Genomic DNA, 20,878 nt, shown 5'->3' on the forward strand with positions numbered 1-20,878 from the left:
TTTAGACTACCCTTTCAAGTTGTCAAAAATGACATGCTTTTTTATTTGTATTTTGTTTTTTAATTATCTAGAATTCTGAATTATGTTTCTTTGGGGCAAATATTTAACTAATCAAAAAGAATATTGTTTTGTCTTTAAATTCATTCTGCATTTACTTGTTTTGTTTATTTTAACAGACCACACACATACAGTCATGCTAGCCAGCATAAGCCACTGAATCTCATGTATTAGACAGGTTATGCAGAGCTTTGCGTGCGTGTGTGCGTGTGCGCGTGCACGCAGTACTCCACAGGGAATCTAATCACACATTCTCTATCCCTCCACCCCCTTCCTCCTCTCTCTCCTCCCCTCTCTCTCTCTCTCTCTCTCTCTCTCTCTCTCGCTCTCTCTCGCTCTCTCTACTGCATTGATGCTGCTGCCTTCCACAGTGATGATGTCACTGGTTCAGTCAGTCTCAGCATCACTGTTCTAGGCAGTCAGCAGAGCCATTTTGGCTTCTACATTACAGGGTACTCCAAGATCTCTCCTCCAAGAACACTTCTTCCACACGAGTAAGCCTCACTGGGCACCCAGCTACACGACACCTCTCTGGAACAATTAAGGACCCTCTGAAAAACAGAGGGAAAAGGAGATTGTTTTCGACATTTAAGAGGAAGAGCTGTATAAAACAAGAGAATCTGAGAAAGCAGCACAAGAGGCAGTTGTGGGAGCTGATCTGTAGAATCAATAGTTGAGTGCATCAGAGGATCAACATTGTAAAAGTAAGTGTTTTTTTTTCATAGTCATTGTGTTCTAGAGGATAATGCAGTATTAATGAGGCTCTGTCTGTTTATTTGGTGTTGGGTCACCAGGGTGGGATTGCCATGGGGTGCGGCCATTCAGAGCCTGTCAACAAATCCAGACATTATCATTATTAGAGAGACAGAGAGAGAGAGAGAAGTGTTTTTATTGAGAACAGGAACAGGTGTTGTTCACCATAAATGGCCCTATGTCCTATATGTGTACATATTTTTAAGTGCAGGCAGGAAAAATGCACTGTCATTCATTGTCTTGGGTTGGCACTTGGCAGCCACTCAGTAATGACTACAGGATAGAGCTAATGAATCACGATTTTAGAGTTAATCTTTTTTGGTGGAAAGATAGGACACATTTTTTATTATTATTCAATATGTATAATAATAGCAGCTTGGGTAAAATGTAATGGCATCTGGCATCATAAGCTTATACAACTGCTTATGAATCCCACTACGTTCTTAGGTCACTGTTTTCTAAGTCATATCTGGCAAGATTAATGACTTATGTAGATTTCTCAACAATTACCTTGAACAAGTCTGAAACATTTTTATATCTTCTATGATTTTATGGAATAAATTTTGTAGAAAAGATTGGATACATTCTGCTTATCTGTAATGAGGATCTGTTATGTCCATTTGAGTTCATGAAGTGGAACAGAAGTCCAATCTTAATTGTGACAGCAAATTTTATAACATAAATTTGTATTTGTATTTGTATTTGTATTCGAAAGTTTGTATTTTGAGTGACAATTCTTATTTTAAGGAATGTCTTTGCGACTATTTGACCCGCAAAATTGGCTCAACCATTTCCTTTGTGATTTATTCCTAAAAATAAAGTCAAGGTCAATCACTAGTTGTTTTGAATGGACATTAATAGAGGAAGTATTAGATAATTTATAGATTTTAATTTATAGGTAAATTAATTTTTATCATTTGTTCTGTTCCTGCTTAATTACTATTCTATAACAGCTCAGGGGGGAAATGATAGCATAATACACCATATGCAGTGTATATACAGAGTTCATTTATTGTAATCACTTCTGAACCAACTTGATAGCACAAAAACACTGAAGCTTTTTGACTGAGACTAAGACTGTGTTATTAACTGTCATGCTGTTTTGAGGTTCATGTCAGGGATTTTAACTAGACTGGAATAATAAGACTCCTTTATGACACTGAACTCACCCTGACAAACCAGAATGTGACTCAGCGTGATTTCAGTCTAAATGAAAATTACAGAATTCGTTGAAAACAAGACTGAGGCTTAAAGGCCATAAATATCCACTGATACATTAATTGTACCTCCATTTTGGTCCGGCGTTGAGGCTGAGTTGGACTCTGGGTTTGTGGCTGCCAGCTCTGTTACTGGGCCATTGTAATTCTAGGAAGCTACTGACATTTAGCCAGCCATGCACTTCTTTTGTTGCTGTCGGCCCAGAATCTCACTGGATCTGTAGCTGACCATGCATGATCTTTTGGTGAAGTCATATAAACACAACCTTTCTGTTTTGTCTGAACATTAAAATATTGCACATACTTTGCAGAACATATTTGTATTTATTGTTTAACCTTTTCATTAGTCACCACTGCTTACCACATTTGGTTCAGATGAAACAGGTTTTCATATGCCAACCCCTCATGCAATTTCTAAATGAATGCAACAGAAATTATGCGCATAGGTTGCTTTGGTGTAAGGCAGCTAAGATTTACAGCCTCTACAAAACGTAATTTAATTTGTGATGGAGAAGGGTCTAAATCAATATTTCTCTGTTGATATGTAATGGAGACTACAGAAAGGGTAATATCCTTTCTTTATTTTCATAAGGGACAAGTGCTGTACATATATGCAAATCCAATAAATCTGTAAATAAATCTTAACTAATATGGATTCAGTCAGATTTGCATTTTGTGCATTGAGCAAAATGCATATTTAAAATTTTCAATTAGTAATCATCTTTCATTTCTAATTGTTGTAATGTAATTACAAATATTTATTTTACATAAAGCTGAAGTGTGTAATTTTTCCAGCGTTACAATACTTTTTCTTATCCCACCTTTATATGTTGAGATAAGTATAAGTAAGCCATTTTTTAGTTCATTTGTACGTAGGTTTCCCGAAAAGTGTAAACACTGTTGCTGCGTCTGAATATCCATACTCCCTACTATATACAGTAGGATGCCAAAGACAGTATGCCAATGGAGTAGTATCTCCGAATTCTTAGTATTCATGAAGCAGTAAGTGAGAAATACCTGGATGGCCTACTATTTCCAGCAAGATTCTGAAGCATGGATTGACTGGACACTTTATGATCCCATAATAAGTCACATGGGGTAAACTCCTCGTGGTCGCTATAATGTGGTTCGTTCTCGGTGGGGCATGTGATTCGTTGAGCATGGTTGCCGCAGTGGATGGCGTGAAGCCTCCACACGCACTATGTCTCCGTGGCTACGCGCTCAACAAGCCACGTGATAAGATGCGCGGGTTGACGGTCTCAGACGCGGAGGCAACTGGGATTCCTCCTCTTCCACCCGGACTGAGGCGAATCACTACGCGACCATGAGGACTTAAAAGCACATTGGGAATTGGGCATTCCAAATTGGGAGAAAAAGGGGAAAAATCCCCCCCCTCCCCCCAAAAAAACCCCAAAAAACAACCCAAAAAACACTGGATACAAAAGAACGACAGTGAACCACGAGTTGGCGAGCCGAGAAGTGCGTCCTTCACCAAACACAGTACATACAGTGACAGTATGCTTGGGTGTGGCTCTATAACGCTATTAAAACATTGCTCTCTTTGTTTAAGAATCCCGATCTGCCCGACAAAGCAACTTTGGCTCAACCGATGGTGTGTGTATGGGGCGGGGCTATCCAGTAAATAGTATATAGGCAGGCGTATTCAAGAAACCTGTTTGAAAACAATTCCATTTGGTAAAACTAGTGGTGAAATGACACACTTCAGCTTTAATGATGTTGTTCTGGGCTTTAGTTTGTTGAAATTAGTGTTGTGAATGCTCCATTTCTCTTTTGATAGGTGTGAGTGTTTACCTGGACTTATAGGAGTGCTTTCACCACAAATACAGAGGCACCATGGCAGGGGCCTCAGTGAAGGTGGCGGTGAGAGTCCGCCCCTTCAACTCTCGAGAGACCAGTAAAGAGTCGAAGTGCATCATCCAGATGTCTGGAAACACAACCAGTGAGTATCCAACTGCACCTGAGCCCCAGTGTTCCCGTAAAGTATTTCCAGCCATTAAACCCCACAGAATGCCCAAAACAACCAGCTCCAATATCAGATTTATTGAGGATCACCTTTTTTGTGTGTTTAGATGCTGTTTTCCCTCTTATTGCATTGGTTCTGTGTTTATGGGCCCTGTCTGAGTGTTTGACTTCATATTTAAGGATTTCATAAGGGCAGCCATTTTGAGACAATATGATACAGTAGCTAACTGATCACTAACCTGGGGGCGAATAAATGCACCAGCAAATCTGATCCAACCTTAATTTCATATTCAGCCATTAATCTAATGTGCATACAGAGAGATGGAGAGCTATTAAACAGATATAGAAATAAAGTGATGTTGCAATGAACAACAGACAAGCAGCAATGTCGATAACATCTACAACTGTAATTAGGAGTGATGAGTTTTGCTATGATGTTTTTGACAGCTGTTATGCAAACACTGTTTTAGCTGGTAGGGTGAGTAATCATTTACTGAGTAATTAATAAGTTGACATAATTTTCTCTGTCAATAATTTTCAGAAGAAATGTGTCTGTTTTAAGGATTTCTATTCAAATCTACACAAAAAGTGAAAATGAGCAATTGTTACCTTAAGGTCCGATCTAACCCTTAAAATACATTTTGTTGGTGTAATCTAATGTAGTCCGGTTGATTCAGACATGCGAAATAATATAATATTATTTATATAATAATATAACTAATATTTTTGACTTGAATCAATCTAGTTAATTTAGTTATCACATAAAGCGCATTTTAGATTTATAAAACGTGCAGTGTTTACCTTAAGGAGCTATTTCTACTTTACCTGACCAATAAAAATACTTTGGTTGGTGTATCATAATGCAGTCTAATGTAGTTTACCTAATGTTGTTTGATTCAGATACTGTAATTAAATAACTTTTTTGTTAATTTTAAAAAGGCAAGCATATAAAAGTACCTCTATATATTCATTTATCACTATTTCCCAGCACATTAGGACCCACAAATACAATACATTTACATGTTATACGTTTGTTTGTTTGTTTGTTTTGTTTTCTTTAATATTGCTTTTATTTTCAATTTTATAGCTTGTAGAAGTCATGAAAATAACATTGAAAAGATAAGAGCGTTTGCCTCAAGGTCAGCTGCATTCTCAAAATTTTTTACTTTTAGATAAAGATTGTGAGTTGCTGACAGATTTTATATTCAAATTTGCATGTCCTTAGTTTTTTCAGGGAACCCCTTTTTCAATATTTTTCATAAAAAATTTTAGCGACTCACTAATGAATCCTCTCCACAACCTCTTAAATGTTTTTATCCCCCAACATACAAAAATCATTTTAGGGTCAATTTAGATGTTACCACATGAAGCACATTGACTAAACATTTTACAGTGTATTGACAATGCTTTTTTTTTTAAACCCTTTTTATCCTATATTGTGCTCTTTCATTGTTAAATATATATGAATATATTTCATGTATTGTAAATTGAAATCAGGATATATATTATTATTTTCCTCCTTTGTAAATATGTTTCTTTGATATGTTTCTACATTTTCATGATATGCCCATTGTCATCATGCTGCAGAAAATTTCTTGGTTCTACAAAGTTAAAGGAACTTATAGGAGACTGGAGAGCAATTTGATTTCTAATCTTCCTGGCAAGTCAAAGCCATTAGTCAATAATGTATGAGAGCTTGTGAAATATTTAGAGTCTGGCCTAATTTAGCGTCCTCCCTTCTACCTTGTGTTGCTTGAGAAAACAGTGTGTCCACCATCGTCACTCAAGGTCACTCTTGATGAATTGTTGAGAGATGTCTATATCAAATATTGAGTCAGAAACTACAGTGGTCAAAAAGAAAGTACTTTATAAAACTGTAAGCCATTTGTGGTACCTCTGTCTGTTTGTAAAAAAACACTGTGCACATTCAAGAAACAAAGGGGTCTTGATGATAGTGGATGTAATTTTACACCATGGTATTGTTGTACAGTACAGGGCAAGAACTTTACGAGGAAGGAGCACTGGCTGGCAAGATCAGTAAGCCAAGTTGCAGAATTGACTTTTGTTGTTGTGAGTTTTTTAGTCCCTAAGTTAATGGAGCATGATGTAAATATGACATTGTTTTTGAGTGATACCAGTAAGTGAGCATAAAAGCCCAAATCATCAGCTGCTAGCTATTTTGTTTTAATGGGCGCCGGCTGTGATCCATGAAGAACAGAGAAATGAGCCAGCAGAATCAGTAGAAACACTTTCTGTCATTGTAAATGGATTGTGCTGGTCAACTCTCTCTACTGGTTAAGAGATGAACATCACTGCTCTGACAATATTTGTAAAGTCACATCTGACACCTGCTCATACAGTGATGGAAAATGGGACTGTTGTTACCGATGACGTGATCTGCACTCAGCACCCATCATACTGTTATAGACCTAGATTTAAAAAACAAATCATTACCTTTTGTCTGTAACCTATATGTTTGTTAGACATATTTTGCATAGGGCATAAAGTGCTTTTCCTACTCTGACTTAATATTTAACGTTACTCTCACCATTTGCAAATGTATTCTCATACAGGCTACTGTAGCCATTACACATTGAAATGAAGCTTGTAGTGCCTAATTAAGAAAACGTTGATTAATATTGTGTAGGTGTCTTGTACAATCTGTTTGTCTACATTTTATTAGTTTATGGCTGTCCTGAAACACAAGATAACTTACATTGCCTTTATCTCATACTTGAAATGAGGGGATATTAAAAATGGGGATTTCCAGACCCTGGAAAGTCATGGAAATTAATAAAATCTTAAAATGTCATGCAAAAGTCATGGAACTTTCTATAGTCAATATAATTGCTTCTGGTTATACGCAACTCTAAAATATTTAATTGGTTACGTAAGGATTACCCTTGTGTGTATTTGTTTAGGAGCATCAGGAGCTGCTCCTTAAAGGAGGTGCTCTTTAAGGATTACCTTTGCGACCACAAGGGTTTGCTATTTATGTTTATTGTTCACTTTGTGTCTTTCGTTTGTTTATGGGTTTTGTAGTTCTTTTCCTTGTCTTTGTTCATTGGTTCATGTGTTTATTAGTTCCAGGTGTTCCCTGTTTTCTCATTAGTTCTTTGTGAATTTAATCCCTGTGTTCTCCTGTGTTCTTTGTCAGTTCTTGTCCTGTGCTGGATGTATTTTGTGTCAGTTTCTGTTCTAGTTTTTGTCTCGTCTGAGCCTTGCATTGTTTTATATTTCACCTTTTCTTTATTAAACTGCATTTGGATCCACACCCTCGCTCTCAGAGACTCCATTACATTACAGTATAAAATACCTTTTTGTGAGTGAAGTCTCTTATATATATATATATATATATATATATATATATATATATATATAAAACGTATCCAGTAATCATGAATGCTATGCGTGAATGATATATACACTACCAGTCAAAAGTTTTGAAACATTTACTCATTCTTTATTATAATTTTTTTTATTTTAATTTTTTTTTCTTCACATTTTAGAATAATAGTAAAGTCATTAAAACTATGGAATAACAAATGGAACTATGGTGTTATATTTTAGCATCTTCAAAGTAGTCACCTTTTTCCTAGAATTTGCAGACATGTACTCTTGACATTTTCTCAACCAACTTCTTGAGGTATCACCCTGGGATGCTTTTTAAACAGTATTGAAAGAGTTCCCATCTATGTTGAGCACTTATTGGCTGCTTTTCTTTATTATTTGGTCCAAGTCATCAATTTCAAAAACTTTATTTTATTTACATTTTAGTTTTATAATGAAATAAATTAATATGGTGGCACAATTATATTTTTGTCTACAAAACTAATTTCAAACATTTAAGCATACGCCTTCAGATCAAAAGATTTTTAAAATCATGAGAAACATTTCGGTTAAGTGTTTCAAAACTTTTGACCGGTAGTGTAAATTCATCGAAATTGATAGCTCAAAAGGTGTAGGAACCCTGTTTTAGTGTCTGCTCCAGGTTGTTTGCCTGTTTTGTTCATAGGTACCATTCTATTATTGCTGGATTATGGATAAACACTGCTTTTCCATTTGCTCACAATGATCTCTATGTGAAACCCAATGACCATGTTGTCTCTGCACAGTAATTTGAAATGCAGGATTACCTACGCAGACAGTCTGTGTGGTTTGCCTGTGTCTATTCAGAGTCCACTCAAATACATCTATTCAAAGATCGCAACACAATGGCCAGGCCGTTTAAACTGAGCTGTATGAAGGCCCAGCAGAGTGGCATAATGGAGATCTATTTAAAATCTAATGTTAGAAACCTCTAATTGCTTAACATGTTTGACCTTCTTTTGTACTGTATGTGGAGTTATGGCTTTGATGGCATCCTGGGTGAGAGAGCACTTTAGTGTATTCGCATAATCCAAAAATGCATAAACAGTACTTGCTTGGGATAATGTAAAGCTAGCCGGTCATTATCTCAAAGTAAACCGTGACAGGATGATTAGGACCGCAAAGCTAAAATATAAACTCAGTTTACAGGGATAGGGTCATTGATGTCATGAAAGAGCCTTTCTAGTCAGCATTAATTTAGAGAGACGCCAGACCCAGTCTCAATCTGAGGGTGTAAATAATTGGTTGTTAGTAGGAGTCTGAGCCCAGAGAGTCTCTTTTGTGCTCTGTGCTGGCATCTTTGTCACCACTGCCAGCTTGAGATGGGTCAATAGCCGAGTTCCCACTAATCTGTAGAATGGTGGAAAGCTGAGAGATTGGCAGCTCTGGCTGGTCTAAGCCACCCAGCTATCACTGAAGCACCACTGGGCTGCTCACTCAAGCCTTTAAGTTCTAATAAAAGGGTTTCCTTTTTGTAGAAAATGGTCTCATTACAGAGCAAAAATACATTTTAGCTCTTCTTTCTGCGAGTGAGTGAGAATACTAATATAAGATTCAGTTTTATGGTTTCTTACACCAAAAGATCTTTACTGACACAGTCTGAATTTCATTAGTCTCAGTGGTGCTGTGAATTCTGTGTGATGGCTCAGTCATTAGCGTGGTCATTTTACATGAGGCTAACCTCAATCGAAGACTTTAGATAAGAGTTTGTGAGGATTTGATTGTCATTTTGAAAGAAGCCCAAAATGATGCTCCTCTGATCATACCCGTTTCCGTCTTATTTTGTACACCCTGAATTCTGTTCCCTCTATTGATTGAGGCTGCTGTGTATAAAAATGGAGTCCTCAGCTAAAGGTTTTTCATCTTTTAACAGAATTGAAGTATTTACAATTGGTCAATCTAAACAACACCTTAGTATTTACCAGGGTCAGATAATAACCAGAGTTTGGGGCAAAAATGTCACCAAAAGTGACAAAAAAGCCTCCCAAATTTAAAATGTGCGGGGGAAAATGCCATGTAGTTAATCACTTCTTTTTTCTGTTTTCTGACATTTCAGCTGTTTTATATTATTCTTTTCTAGACCTGTCCAACCCAATCTCATAAGAATTTGGAAGAATAGTATGAGACAGCAAATTCTTAAGAGATCTTTCACGAAATCATGACTTTCTTCAGTAAAAAGACGTATGACTCATACGCCAGTCAATCTCATACATTTCCCAGGTGTCCTTGTAGACTTCAGTGTTTCGTTTCTTCCTTGTTAAACTAAATGTGTGTTGAGACAAAGGTAAACCTAAAAATGAAGTGTAACACCTTACCTAGACCCTAAACCTAACCATGATAGTAATGAAAAAAGCCCTGTTGTGTTGGATGGAAGAAAAAGAATCTTCCATGTGTCAAACGAGCGTTTGTGACTTTTTTCCTAATTTTACCCCCTAACTCAAACCCCATTCCCAAACCTAACCATAAAGTGTAACACCTTATTCAGACCCCCGACATAAAGATGTTAGTAATGTAAAAAGTCCTGTTGTGTATGATGAAAGAGAAAAACTTCCGGGTTTAGAACACGCATTCGTGATATATTTCGAAATTTGAACCCCTAATCCAAACCCATAGGCGGAGCGTGTGTAAGGCTTGGCGAGGCTAGCCTAGTCTGTAAACTGTCTCAGTTCCCCCACCTCATATAGCCCACAAACTTTAATTACTAGCGGGAAGGGAAAGCTGACTTTAGATCAGTGGCTGTGGCCAAATTCATCTTAAAACGAGTCACTGCGTGGGCTGTCTTTATTTCTGAAAGAATTTAACATTTTAAACAAATATAAAATAACGTAGTGCAATTCTTACATTAATACATATTTATTAGTTTACAGTTGCATTGAAACGACTGTATCCGCATTTGTAACATTCCATTCCTTACATTCATGAACATTTAAATCAATAGCCTAAGCATCCAATAAAACTCTAAATGATCCAGCATGGAGATGACTGAAAATATATTCATCATCGTTCCTTGAGCTTGTGAAGAAGACTCTCTCCACTGGATTTAATTTTATATCCAAAACTTTAAATCAACTGCATGACATAACCCTATTGTAACGAACTCGCCATGGAGATGGTGTTAGGATCCATGTGCAGGAAGTTTATTAAAGTACACAAGCAAACAATCCAAATCAGCAGGCAAATAGAGGTAGTTGTTAAGCAGGCGGTATAATCCAATAAACCAAAAAGACAGTCCAACAAGGCAAACAAAACAAAAGGGTATCCAAAGGCAGTAAATCCAGGAAAACAGGCAATGGTCATAACAAGAGAACAATCAGCAATGGAAAAACACTTGATAAGGCAGGGTAAACTGGCAATACTTTGCAAAGTCAAAATGGAACAGCATGGTATTTATATAGTTCAAACAGGAAATCACCAAAGAATAAACGGTACAGAGTTAGTATTCGGGAGAGGGCTCCCTCTGGTAGTTGGTAGGAGGGGTAACAACCTCGGATGTTACACCTATAGGTGTGGGACCACTTTTAACGGCGTATGCAGGTCCAAACGGTTCCGTTTTTTTATTTATTTTATTTTATTTTTTATTTTGCTGCATTAGCAAAGAGTGGTTACTACATATTATTTAATTTTCTGTTATGCCGATAAAATAAATCATGAATATTTGCTTGCTGTAGCCTAATATTGAGTCGCTAAAATAATTATTAATATGAGTTGCCTACTGGCATCTGTATAAACAACAGTAATATCCATTTATTCATCTGGAAGGTTTTGTATGGAGAGTGAACATTTACAGTTGGTAGTAGATGCCATTTAATAAAACATTTTGTCTTGAATGCAGGGGTTAAATAGGTGGGGAACCTCAAAATCATGTGATTGCTGTTATAACATCCATTCAATTAAATCTAATATGGGTGTCTAAATTTGTATATTCTTAGGCCTGTAGGGTATTTCATAGAATATATATATATATAATTTTTTTATTTATTTTTTTATCTCAGATTAATCTCTTTGACTGAAATTCTGTTATATAACTTGTCTGTCATTATTTAACTTAATTTTGAACATAGTTATTTGATTTAGTCATTTACATTAAATGACAAAAAATATTTTGATGTCAGATTTATTTTACGAATTTTATGAAAATCAGATGACAGCTGGAAACAGTATCGTAGCCAAGGGTGGGCCGGGGTGGGCCGGGGTGGGCCTGGAATATTAGAGATTAAATATATATTTATAAAATAGTTAAAAAAAAGTGCATAAATTCTTATTTCTGAAAGTGTGAAAGAACTGTTTGAATGTGGCACTTTTGTTAAGGAAAATTTGGTAAAAACAAAGTTGTGCGAAAATTTGTCCCATCCATTTTTATTGAGGCCCACCCAAAAGTAATTTCCTGGCTCTGCCCTTGGCTGGAAAGTTTATCTTCTTGCCTGAGGTATGGCTTCATCTTGCCTTTGAACATGCTAAACTATCCACTTATTTTACAGTTTAAAAGTAGGCTTTCATCCCCCCAATAATCAGAAATGGCCAGGTTGTTCCCCCCAATAATTGATATCCTTGTTGCTATTCTGCTGCAGGTAATTATGCACCGCTGTTTAATTGTCATTAAGTTGTTGCAGGAATAACATAATGGTTTAAAAAAAGTTACATTTTTAGCGTGCACAGTAGTCTAACACCCGTCGTCAATGTCATTTGAAATAGTCAAACAAATCGATGAAGGAGTGTCTCAAATTTAAGAAGCTGAGAGGGAACCTTGTGGATTATTCCAATGCCACGCAGCACGCACAAATCAGTGTCAGCAGTTCAGGTTAAGAGTGTTAGTGTCATGTAAGATGTCAGTGTATAACTAAACATGCAATATTTGCCCACTATCTTATGATTGAAATGTTGTACAGACCAACAGTAATTTCCAGTGGTGCAAACTATTCACCATTTTACGAAATTTGACGTTTTGAATTAATAATATGGTTAACACTTTACAATAAGGTTCTATTTGTTGATATTAGTTAGCAACATTAGTTAACATTAGTTAACAACGAACAATACTTATAAAGCTTTTATTAAGCTTAGATAATGTTACTTTCAACATATACCAATACATATTTCAAATCAAAGATTGTATTAGTTATGATTAGTTAATGCGCTATGAACTAACAATGAACAATTGTATTTTTTTAACTAACATTAACAAAGATAAATAAATGATGTAACAAATATATTGTTAATTGTTTGTTCATGTTACCTAATGCATTTACTAATGTTAACAAATGGAGCCTTATTGTAAAGTGTTACCAAAATATGTCATGTACAGTACGTGATTCGTATGTCATTCATAATAGTGATTGTGAAAACATTAACAGAGTAGTTTTCAGCATATCAGGCTTAAGACAAAGAGGGAATATGTGTAAATTGTAAAGGAATTGAATGATTGTGGTTATCTGGCTGGCTTTGGAGTAGCTTTTAGAAAATTCACATGACATTGTCTAAGATAATGATCTATAAAACACAAAGAAGAGCATTATCACCCTCAGATCAGAACTAGAACATGATAAGACTTGTGACTTGTGGCTTCAATTGAGTTTTTAGGTTGTGGCAAGGACAGTGTCATATATTTTTAATGCAAATATTATTAGGTAATAATTTAAAATCAATTTAAGATTTTCTAAATAATTTCTTTGTCTTTAATTAATTCTGAATTTTGTACATCATCTCCTAAGGGTCTTCTTTTAAAAGAGACTATTTTATTTTGAGGATGAGCAACCAGTTAAAGGAGTAGTTCACCTAAAAATTGAACCTTTACTCACTCTTTACTCACCCTTATGTTGTTCAACACCCACATGCTGTGACTTTTTCCTGGAACATAAAAATGGATATTGTAAGCAGCTCTATTCCATAGAGTAACAGTTTATAGTGAGCAGGAGCTGTCAAGCTTCAAAAAGGACAAATTCTATAAAGCACTATTAAGATACTATAAAGCACCATTAAAGGTTCAGTATAAAGACATCATAATAGTAGTCCATAAGTCTTGTGCAATATATTCCAAGCTTTCTGGGGCCACACAACAGCTTTGTGTGTATTTATATGTTTAATATCACTTTTATGGGATATTAATAAATGTTTTTTTCTTTGGACCTTGACAGCAGTGCTCAGTATGAACTGTTTTTATATGGAAAAGAGCAGCGTTTGGGTTCTTGAAGAAAAGATTGTGTTAAGATTCTACTGGGGAAAAAAACACAATGAGGGATAACTTGATGGCAGTATATAATTTAGTGTATTTGTTTTTTTTTTTTTTTGCTAGCCAGCTGACACAGACATGTCATTTTACAGATACATCAGTGATGAAAAGAAATTCAAATTATATTTGTCTTTTCTTTTTTCAGCACAAAAAAGAAAGAAAAGATGACTAAAACAGGCAAATTGCTAGCAATGTAGACACAGTAGTGGTCTTGTACTGTGTGAAATTCTGTGTGAAAAAAGTTATCTTTTAAAACCCCAAATTATAAAATGTTGGGCCTTTATTGCATTTAAAGCCTTTATTCAGAAAATTATTGCATTCAGAGCCTTTACTATATGAAAGGACAAAAGAGGACCATTATATTTGTGACCTCAACACCCGTGACCTCCCACCTCCAAAAATTATTTGGTTCCCCTGCCCAGTATTCAAGACATGGTTACGGCCTTGGTTGAATGCATAAATATCATGAAGTGATTTCTTATTTTAGAGATAACAGACATAGTTTATTTTTTATTTTTATTAAATGTATTTCTCAATTTACTTTGATCAAAAATGTTGATTTAAATATTGCCACATGAAGCACATTATTTACTTATTTAATTAAAAAAATTCCAGTTTAGTCATTGACTTCCTGTACAAAATGCATTTAGATTAGTTTGAATTTGTTGATAATTGCATTAGTAATTGTTGAATGCATTAGTCTGCATGATGCCTTTTGTCAACTGACTATAATTGAAAATTGTGTTTTTAATTTATTATGTATTGGCAAAGGTCCACAGTCAAAGTGCCCTTTCGTTTGACCTTTAATACTGTAGGTGTGCATGAGTGAATGGTGTTACACACTGTTACACACATTTATGTTGAATGAAACTTGAACTCAGTGAACACAAAAGCTCCCTCTCTGCTGCGCGCACATACACGTGTGTGCGTGCAGTCACCACGTCCTCTCGTGGGCATTAGAGGTGATCAGAAGTCTTCCTTTTTAGAGGTACATTTACTGCAACAATCATGACTTTGATGTTAGAATTGCTGAGAAGAGTGGGTGTGAATCATTGCTGTTATTTAGAGGAAAGGAAGATGAGAAGAAATGTTAGAAATTTACTGCACAATACAATAATTGACTATTTATCTTGCATCTGCATCTCCAAGTTTTTTTGTTAACACCTTACTTCATGCTGCAGTACAACAGATCAGGATCATGAAATCAAACACCATGAGTCAAATAAATAATTCAAATAGTGGCATCTTAAGGTTAGCATCATTAGCACCGATTTGATTGGTTTGTGGACAATGAGCCCATCACAGTTTCAACCACCTAGAGGAGAATGTGACCTGTTGGGTTCCTAGCAACAGGCCTGCTGGTAGAATGCTCTGAATCAGCTGTGCCACAGTGTCTACACTCAACCAAGTGTCATTTGCACAGATCAGTCCTTTTTCCCCCACACATAATGATTAATTAAAAACTACTTAAACCAACCAACCAAACAAAACAACAACTAAAATAAAATGGCTTTAAGAATTATTGTGCATGGTTCATTTAATACCAATTCACTAATTAACTTTGAAACTAATGAACTTATTAAAATGTATACATTTATAAATTTCCATTTAAAATATTTAATGAAAAAATGTATTCCAAAGCACTTTTTCTGATATAAGTCAAAATCCTTTATTTTTATATGGCTTTCTTCTATATTCAATAACTGAAGTAATAATTTTTTTTTTTTTTTTTTTTTTAAAGAAGCAGGTGCAGTGAAATTTTAAATTACATTTAAAGCATACCTTGTTCTTAAGCTGGAACACAATTTGGAACACAATTTGTAACTTACTGAGAGTAGATATAACATGGCAGTGCTTCTATACTAAAAATACATGATGTCCACTGGGCAATGCAGCTCTATTAATATAACTCAAATACTCTGTTGTACAGCTTGCCCTAGAGATCAAACACAGATGTATAGACTGAGTGAAAGGGTCTGTCCCTTTTACTGAGATGAGTGAAGGAATTATTTCACTCCAACTCCTTAATTGGGGTCAGCCATTTTAAAAGAGGGCTTCCAGTGTTATTTAATGTAGCCGCAGGATGTTGCTTGATGCATATGCATGAATATGAGTGAATGGTGTTACACACTGTTACACACATTTATGTTGAATGAAACTTGAACTCAGTGAACACAAAAACTCCCTCTCTGCTGCGCGCACATACACATGTGTGTGCGTGCAGTCACCACGTCCTCTCGTGGGCATTAGAGGTGATCAGAAGTCTTCCTTTTTAGAGGTACATTTACTGCTACAATGTACCTCTAAATTATTCCGATGCAGATGTTCAAATGGGTTTTGATGGCTATAACTGGAGCTTCAATTAAAAGTTTCATATAGATCATATAATTAGGATATATAAGCCTGTTTTTAGAATAGCCTGTATTCTTTTTATTGCTAGATGAATAAGATTTGTTAATATATGGAGCTCAGTTCTCTTATAGGTGTTTTAGTTACTAGATAAACTGATTGTTTTCATGCATTAGCTTGGCTTTAGTGATATAATTGAAAATTGGTGCATGGATTTACAGGAGGGATTTTGCAGTTACACATCCTTCTACTTGATGTGTGTGTGTGTGTGTGTGTGTGTGTGTGTGTGTGTGTGAGAGAGAGAGAGAGAGAGAGAGAGAGAGAGAGAGAGAGAGAGAGAGAGAGAAAGTGTCTCTGAGTGTCAGTATTACTATGATTGAATGCCACATTATTCTCAAGATTTTAAAAATGGCCCTGTATTAATAAAGAACAAAATGACCTACGGCAACCTTAGGTGACGCAGGTAATGGTTGGCCAGAGACTGATTGTGACAACATAAATCCGCACTGTTTTTTGTTTTATGAATTAAACAAAATGTTTAAAACAGACGTTAACAAAAGAGAACTTATTTAGGAGTCCATGAATAAGGCCAAATTTGCATTTGGTGCGGCAATGGTGTCACACCAAATATAAGAAAAGATATAACAGTAATTTTTCACTAGCACAGGGTTTTGAACTTTCATTATGGTGAACAAATTTGCTATCTAGATCACATTGCAGGGCATAGAAAATGAAGTATATACATGGATCAGTGAGCTATATAATGAGATTGTGTGTTTGTTCATTGACTACAGTACATGTCGCTGGAGACACAAGATAAGTGTTTGCTGAGTGCAGAGAATCCATTCTTGATCTGTTGACTCTCTGAAGGTCATTCTGGTGTATCAAAATGTATTGTGTAGCTTGAAGGGAACATATGGTGCAATTGTGATAAAATATGCATCCCATGTATCTGCTTCTCTGTTGACTATGTTATTGTAGTTGAGGTAAAACCACAGGGCATGTGTGTATATGTGTGTCAGTGACTGTTCAGAAAGATTTCCTCATTAGTGGTTGGTTGACTAGCCTCAATCTCTCAATTCAGTAAAAGTTGCTCAAGTATATACTGGAAATAGGTGTACTTGAAATGTCATTTTCACGGTATGTTTGTATCTGAGGCTTTTTGATTTATGGATATTTCAAAGATTTGTTTAAAAAAGTAAAAACATTTTTTGCTTGTGTAAAAGTTTGGTCTCACATCCCACCGTATGGCAGCTGAGATGTATTTCAGAGCAGAGACAGTATGTTCTGTCAGGATTTCTGCTCATACTAGCTGTCAGACACTAGGCTGCAGCGTCTGTGATGCTACGTGGGCTGGTTGTGAGTAAGCCTGACGGAAGACTGGTCTGTTAATGACGTTAGGAGAGGTACTGATGAGTGTACAGGAAATGATTGTAAAGGCAATTTAAATGCAGGTGCATGATTCCAGTGACCTCATTTGGTACTGACTGAAAGTGGATGAACTGCACAATTAGTCTTCACATTGCCACATGAGTCAAGAGCTAAAGGGCTTTGGGGTCACTAGTGCTTGTTAGATTTGCCTACTTTTAACTGACACTTACTCAACATAAAAAACAGAAGTGATGCTGTTAGAAAGTTTTTGGCAATGCACTTCTCTTATATGTCCAAATATCCTCTGCATTTGATTAATCCTTCCTGTGGGATGTGGTGCCAAGTATTATTTAATCTTTGAGCATTACATCTGGTTAGTACTTGAACTACTTTTTGTGGAGTAATGGTGCAAGGGAAGCTCTTTCTTCTACGGATAGTTAACACATTCTCTTGACAATTTTGAAGGCTCTTAATTCAGACAATCACAGAGTGTTATTCTCTCTAGCTTTCCCATCTTTCTTTTTCTTGCTTACTTGCTTTCTGTTGAAGACCCCATGAAATTAAGATTGGAGTTTTTTTTGCTTTTAGTCCATATCTATTAGCTTTGATGCCATCTATATACAAGTGTACACTAAATTCCCCTGTAGCAGCTATATATGTAAAAAATGTACAGTCTTTCTTCCTATTGGAATTCGGACCAAAAAAACTGATGACTCATCTTGCACTACAGAGATTTTTGTCCCATCAAATGCTTTCTAGAATGAGAATGCCCCTCCCCCTAATTACACCTGCAACTGACTAGCATATAGCAAATCACGATTCATTGTTGTGATGTAACTAAATGCTATTTTAAAAAAGGGACCCAAACTTCCAGCTTAAATAGGAAATACATCATCAGAGGGAAGAAAACTGTGCTCATCAAGCTATTTTCATGGGGTATTTTAACAAAAAGACTCTACACTAACGTCAGTCCATATATTTATGGTTTATTGAAACTATAAATCTGATGGTTCTGAGTCTGAATCCTAATTCTGATTGAATGAGCTGTGTTCCATGCTGTTGTAAACTGACTATAAGTGCACACCTGGTATTGCACATTCTGAATTCATGTGCAAAGTTCCTAGTTGCTTAGTAACCACAAACAGCCTACAGTTATGAAAATGAACTATATTACTTGGCAGAAGAATTGTGTATTCAGATTATTATTAATACTTGAATTGGTCACACTTTACAATAAGGTTTGTTAACATTAGTAAATGCATTAGTTATCATGAACTAACAATTAATAACATTTAGTTAGCAAATCTTTTAATCTTGTTGTAATGTTAATTAAAAAAAATACAATTGTTCTTTGTTAGTATATAATGCATTAACTAATGCTGACGTATTCAACTTTGAATTTAAGAAGTATTATTTAGTATATGCTGAAATTAACAGTAACCAAGATTAATAAGTGCTGTGAAAGTTTTGTTCATTATCTCATGTTAATGTAGTTAACTAATGTTTACAAATATAGCCTTATTGTAAAGTGTTACCCAGTAATTAACTGCTTAATAAAGATTAATGTCTTTCATCATATTGCTGTTGCCACCATTTTATAAAAGCAATAAGCCACTTGAGTAAGTGTGTTACAGTGATGGGGGGTTTTAGACACTCCGCTTTGCGCCCCTTGCATGGTAAAATCACTGTGACTCATTGACTCAAGTGGCTTATTGCTTTAATGCACACCTGTGACCACACATTCTGTATTAATGCACAATGTTTTGTTTGGCAATCATAAATAGCCTAGATTTGATACTACTGATAAATGTAACTATTTATTGAATATTGGTGTCTTTTATCATATTACTGTTGCCGCCATAAAAACAGTCACTTTAGGCGCCATACCCATGGTTAAATATACTATAAACTATTTAGCACAGTTTCCCGTGGCTTATTTTTTATTGTAAATGTATATTCCTAAATAGTATTTCCTTTGACAATGAAAGTTCAGATGACTCCAGTCTTCCTGTGAAAAACCTGCTAAGTAGGTCATTTTCATTTACACCCATTCCCTTATTCAAATTAAGCTAATTACTGCCTGGTGTGATTCCTGCCTCCCTGTGCTTTCCATTTAAGGCTGGTGAGAACAGCAGAGCTTTAGAGCACATCCTTGTGGACTCATTTGGGCACACTACAGGAACTCTACAGACTGTAGATGGCACTACAGACACTGTGTGGCAATTTAGTGACTGACATTCGGGTATTGGGTGTCCATTCAGGAACTCTCCTATGTTTTTTTCCCCACCTTATTTACGCTCTGTTATATTTTTTCCTGTCTTTCAGCTATCATCAACCCCAAAGCACCTAAGGAGAACAAGAGCTTCAATTTTGATTACTCCTACTGGTCACATACCTCGGTGAGTCAGTGAAACTGTATTAAAAAGTAAATTTAGAATATTAAATTAAGAGAAACTAAATAGAAAACTTTGATCAACATTAAAGGATTAGTTCACCAAAAAATTGAAATTCTGTTATCATTTACTCACCCTCATGACTTTCAACTGTGAAAAGGGAAACATAAGTACTATAAAAGTATCTTAAAAATGGTCTTTACTACTTTTTTGGTCTGTTGCTCACACAAAGCTGTTATGGTTTCAGAAAACTTCCCCCATTGTAAATAGAATCTGCCACACAGGGCAACTATTTGCACCCCAATAGTCTGGTTGAACCACAGAAATAAACAACAAACTAACCAATAGAGTTCGCTGCAGTGGCGTGGAGTATGAAGATGGTGTGTGAATGTGTACTGTTGTCCTAGCAACCGCGGTTCGAATCTGCGTCTTGTCCAACTCTTTTTCCCATCCGGTTTCCACTCTTAATATTTCCTTTAATACTACTGAAAATAATAGATACAAATTAATATAAATGTTGATTTAATCGCAGTGATTTAGTCACAGTGAATGTCAGGATTTACAGAGAACTGTTTGATCTGGAGGCGGGGTCTGTCGATCGCACTCGTTCCCGTGTGAAACCATGGTTACTGTAATAAAACCAAGGTTATTTTTTCTAAGGTAGGGTTAAGGTTAGGTTTAGGGGTAGGGGTTAATGTAGCTTGTCTGTGGGACTCTAAATAAACACAATAAACACACTGCATTGATGCCCATACTGTATGTTAGTATTTAAATATGGGTGCAAATAGAATCTGAAACTGTTTGCACCAGGGTGCAAATAGTATCTACCATTATTTCTACCAGGGTTGGGGTGCAAATAATATTTGCCACTATTTGTACTGGTGTAAATAGCATATATCATTATTTGCTCCAGGGTGCTAATAGCATCTGGCACTATGTGTGCACCAGGGTGCAATTAGTGTCTACTATTATTTGCACTGGATTTGGGGTGCAAATAATATCTGCCACTATTTGCACTGGGGTGTAAATAGTAGGGTTGCACAGTATACCGTTGCTAGGGTAGTATCAGGATACTAAAGCTTCAAAATACTGGTGGTGCCACGGTATTTTTAAAACGGTAGTACCGTTAATACGGTAATTATTTCTCCTTCAGGGTGCCG

General features: G+C 35.9%; 1 protein-coding gene across 22 annotated transcripts in view; it reads left to right on the forward strand.

Annotated features, from left to right (window-relative positions):
• The first annotated feature begins 459 nt into the window (after nucleotides 1-459).
• Nucleotides 460-20,878, forward strand: part of LOC127448751 (kinesin-like protein KIF1A) — an 88,588-nt gene continuing 68,169 nt past the window's right edge. For all 22 annotated transcript variants that reach the window (XM_051711564.1, XM_051711566.1, XM_051711569.1 and 19 more), the window contains exons 1-3: nucleotides 460-761; nucleotides 3,826-3,987; nucleotides 19,651-19,724. In XM_051711564.1, the coding sequence (XP_051567524.1) occupies nucleotides 3,882-3,987; nucleotides 19,651-19,724 (180 nt within the window). In that variant the 5' untranslated portion in view covers nucleotides 460-761; nucleotides 3,826-3,881. The remainder of the gene's footprint in view (nucleotides 762-3,825; nucleotides 3,988-19,650; nucleotides 19,725-20,878) is intronic.

This window comes from Myxocyprinus asiaticus, chromosome 12 (assembly GCF_019703515.2).
Source record: "Myxocyprinus asiaticus isolate MX2 ecotype Aquarium Trade chromosome 12, UBuf_Myxa_2, whole genome shotgun sequence".
NCBI lineage: Eukaryota > Metazoa > Chordata > Actinopteri > Cypriniformes > Catostomidae > Myxocyprinus > Myxocyprinus asiaticus.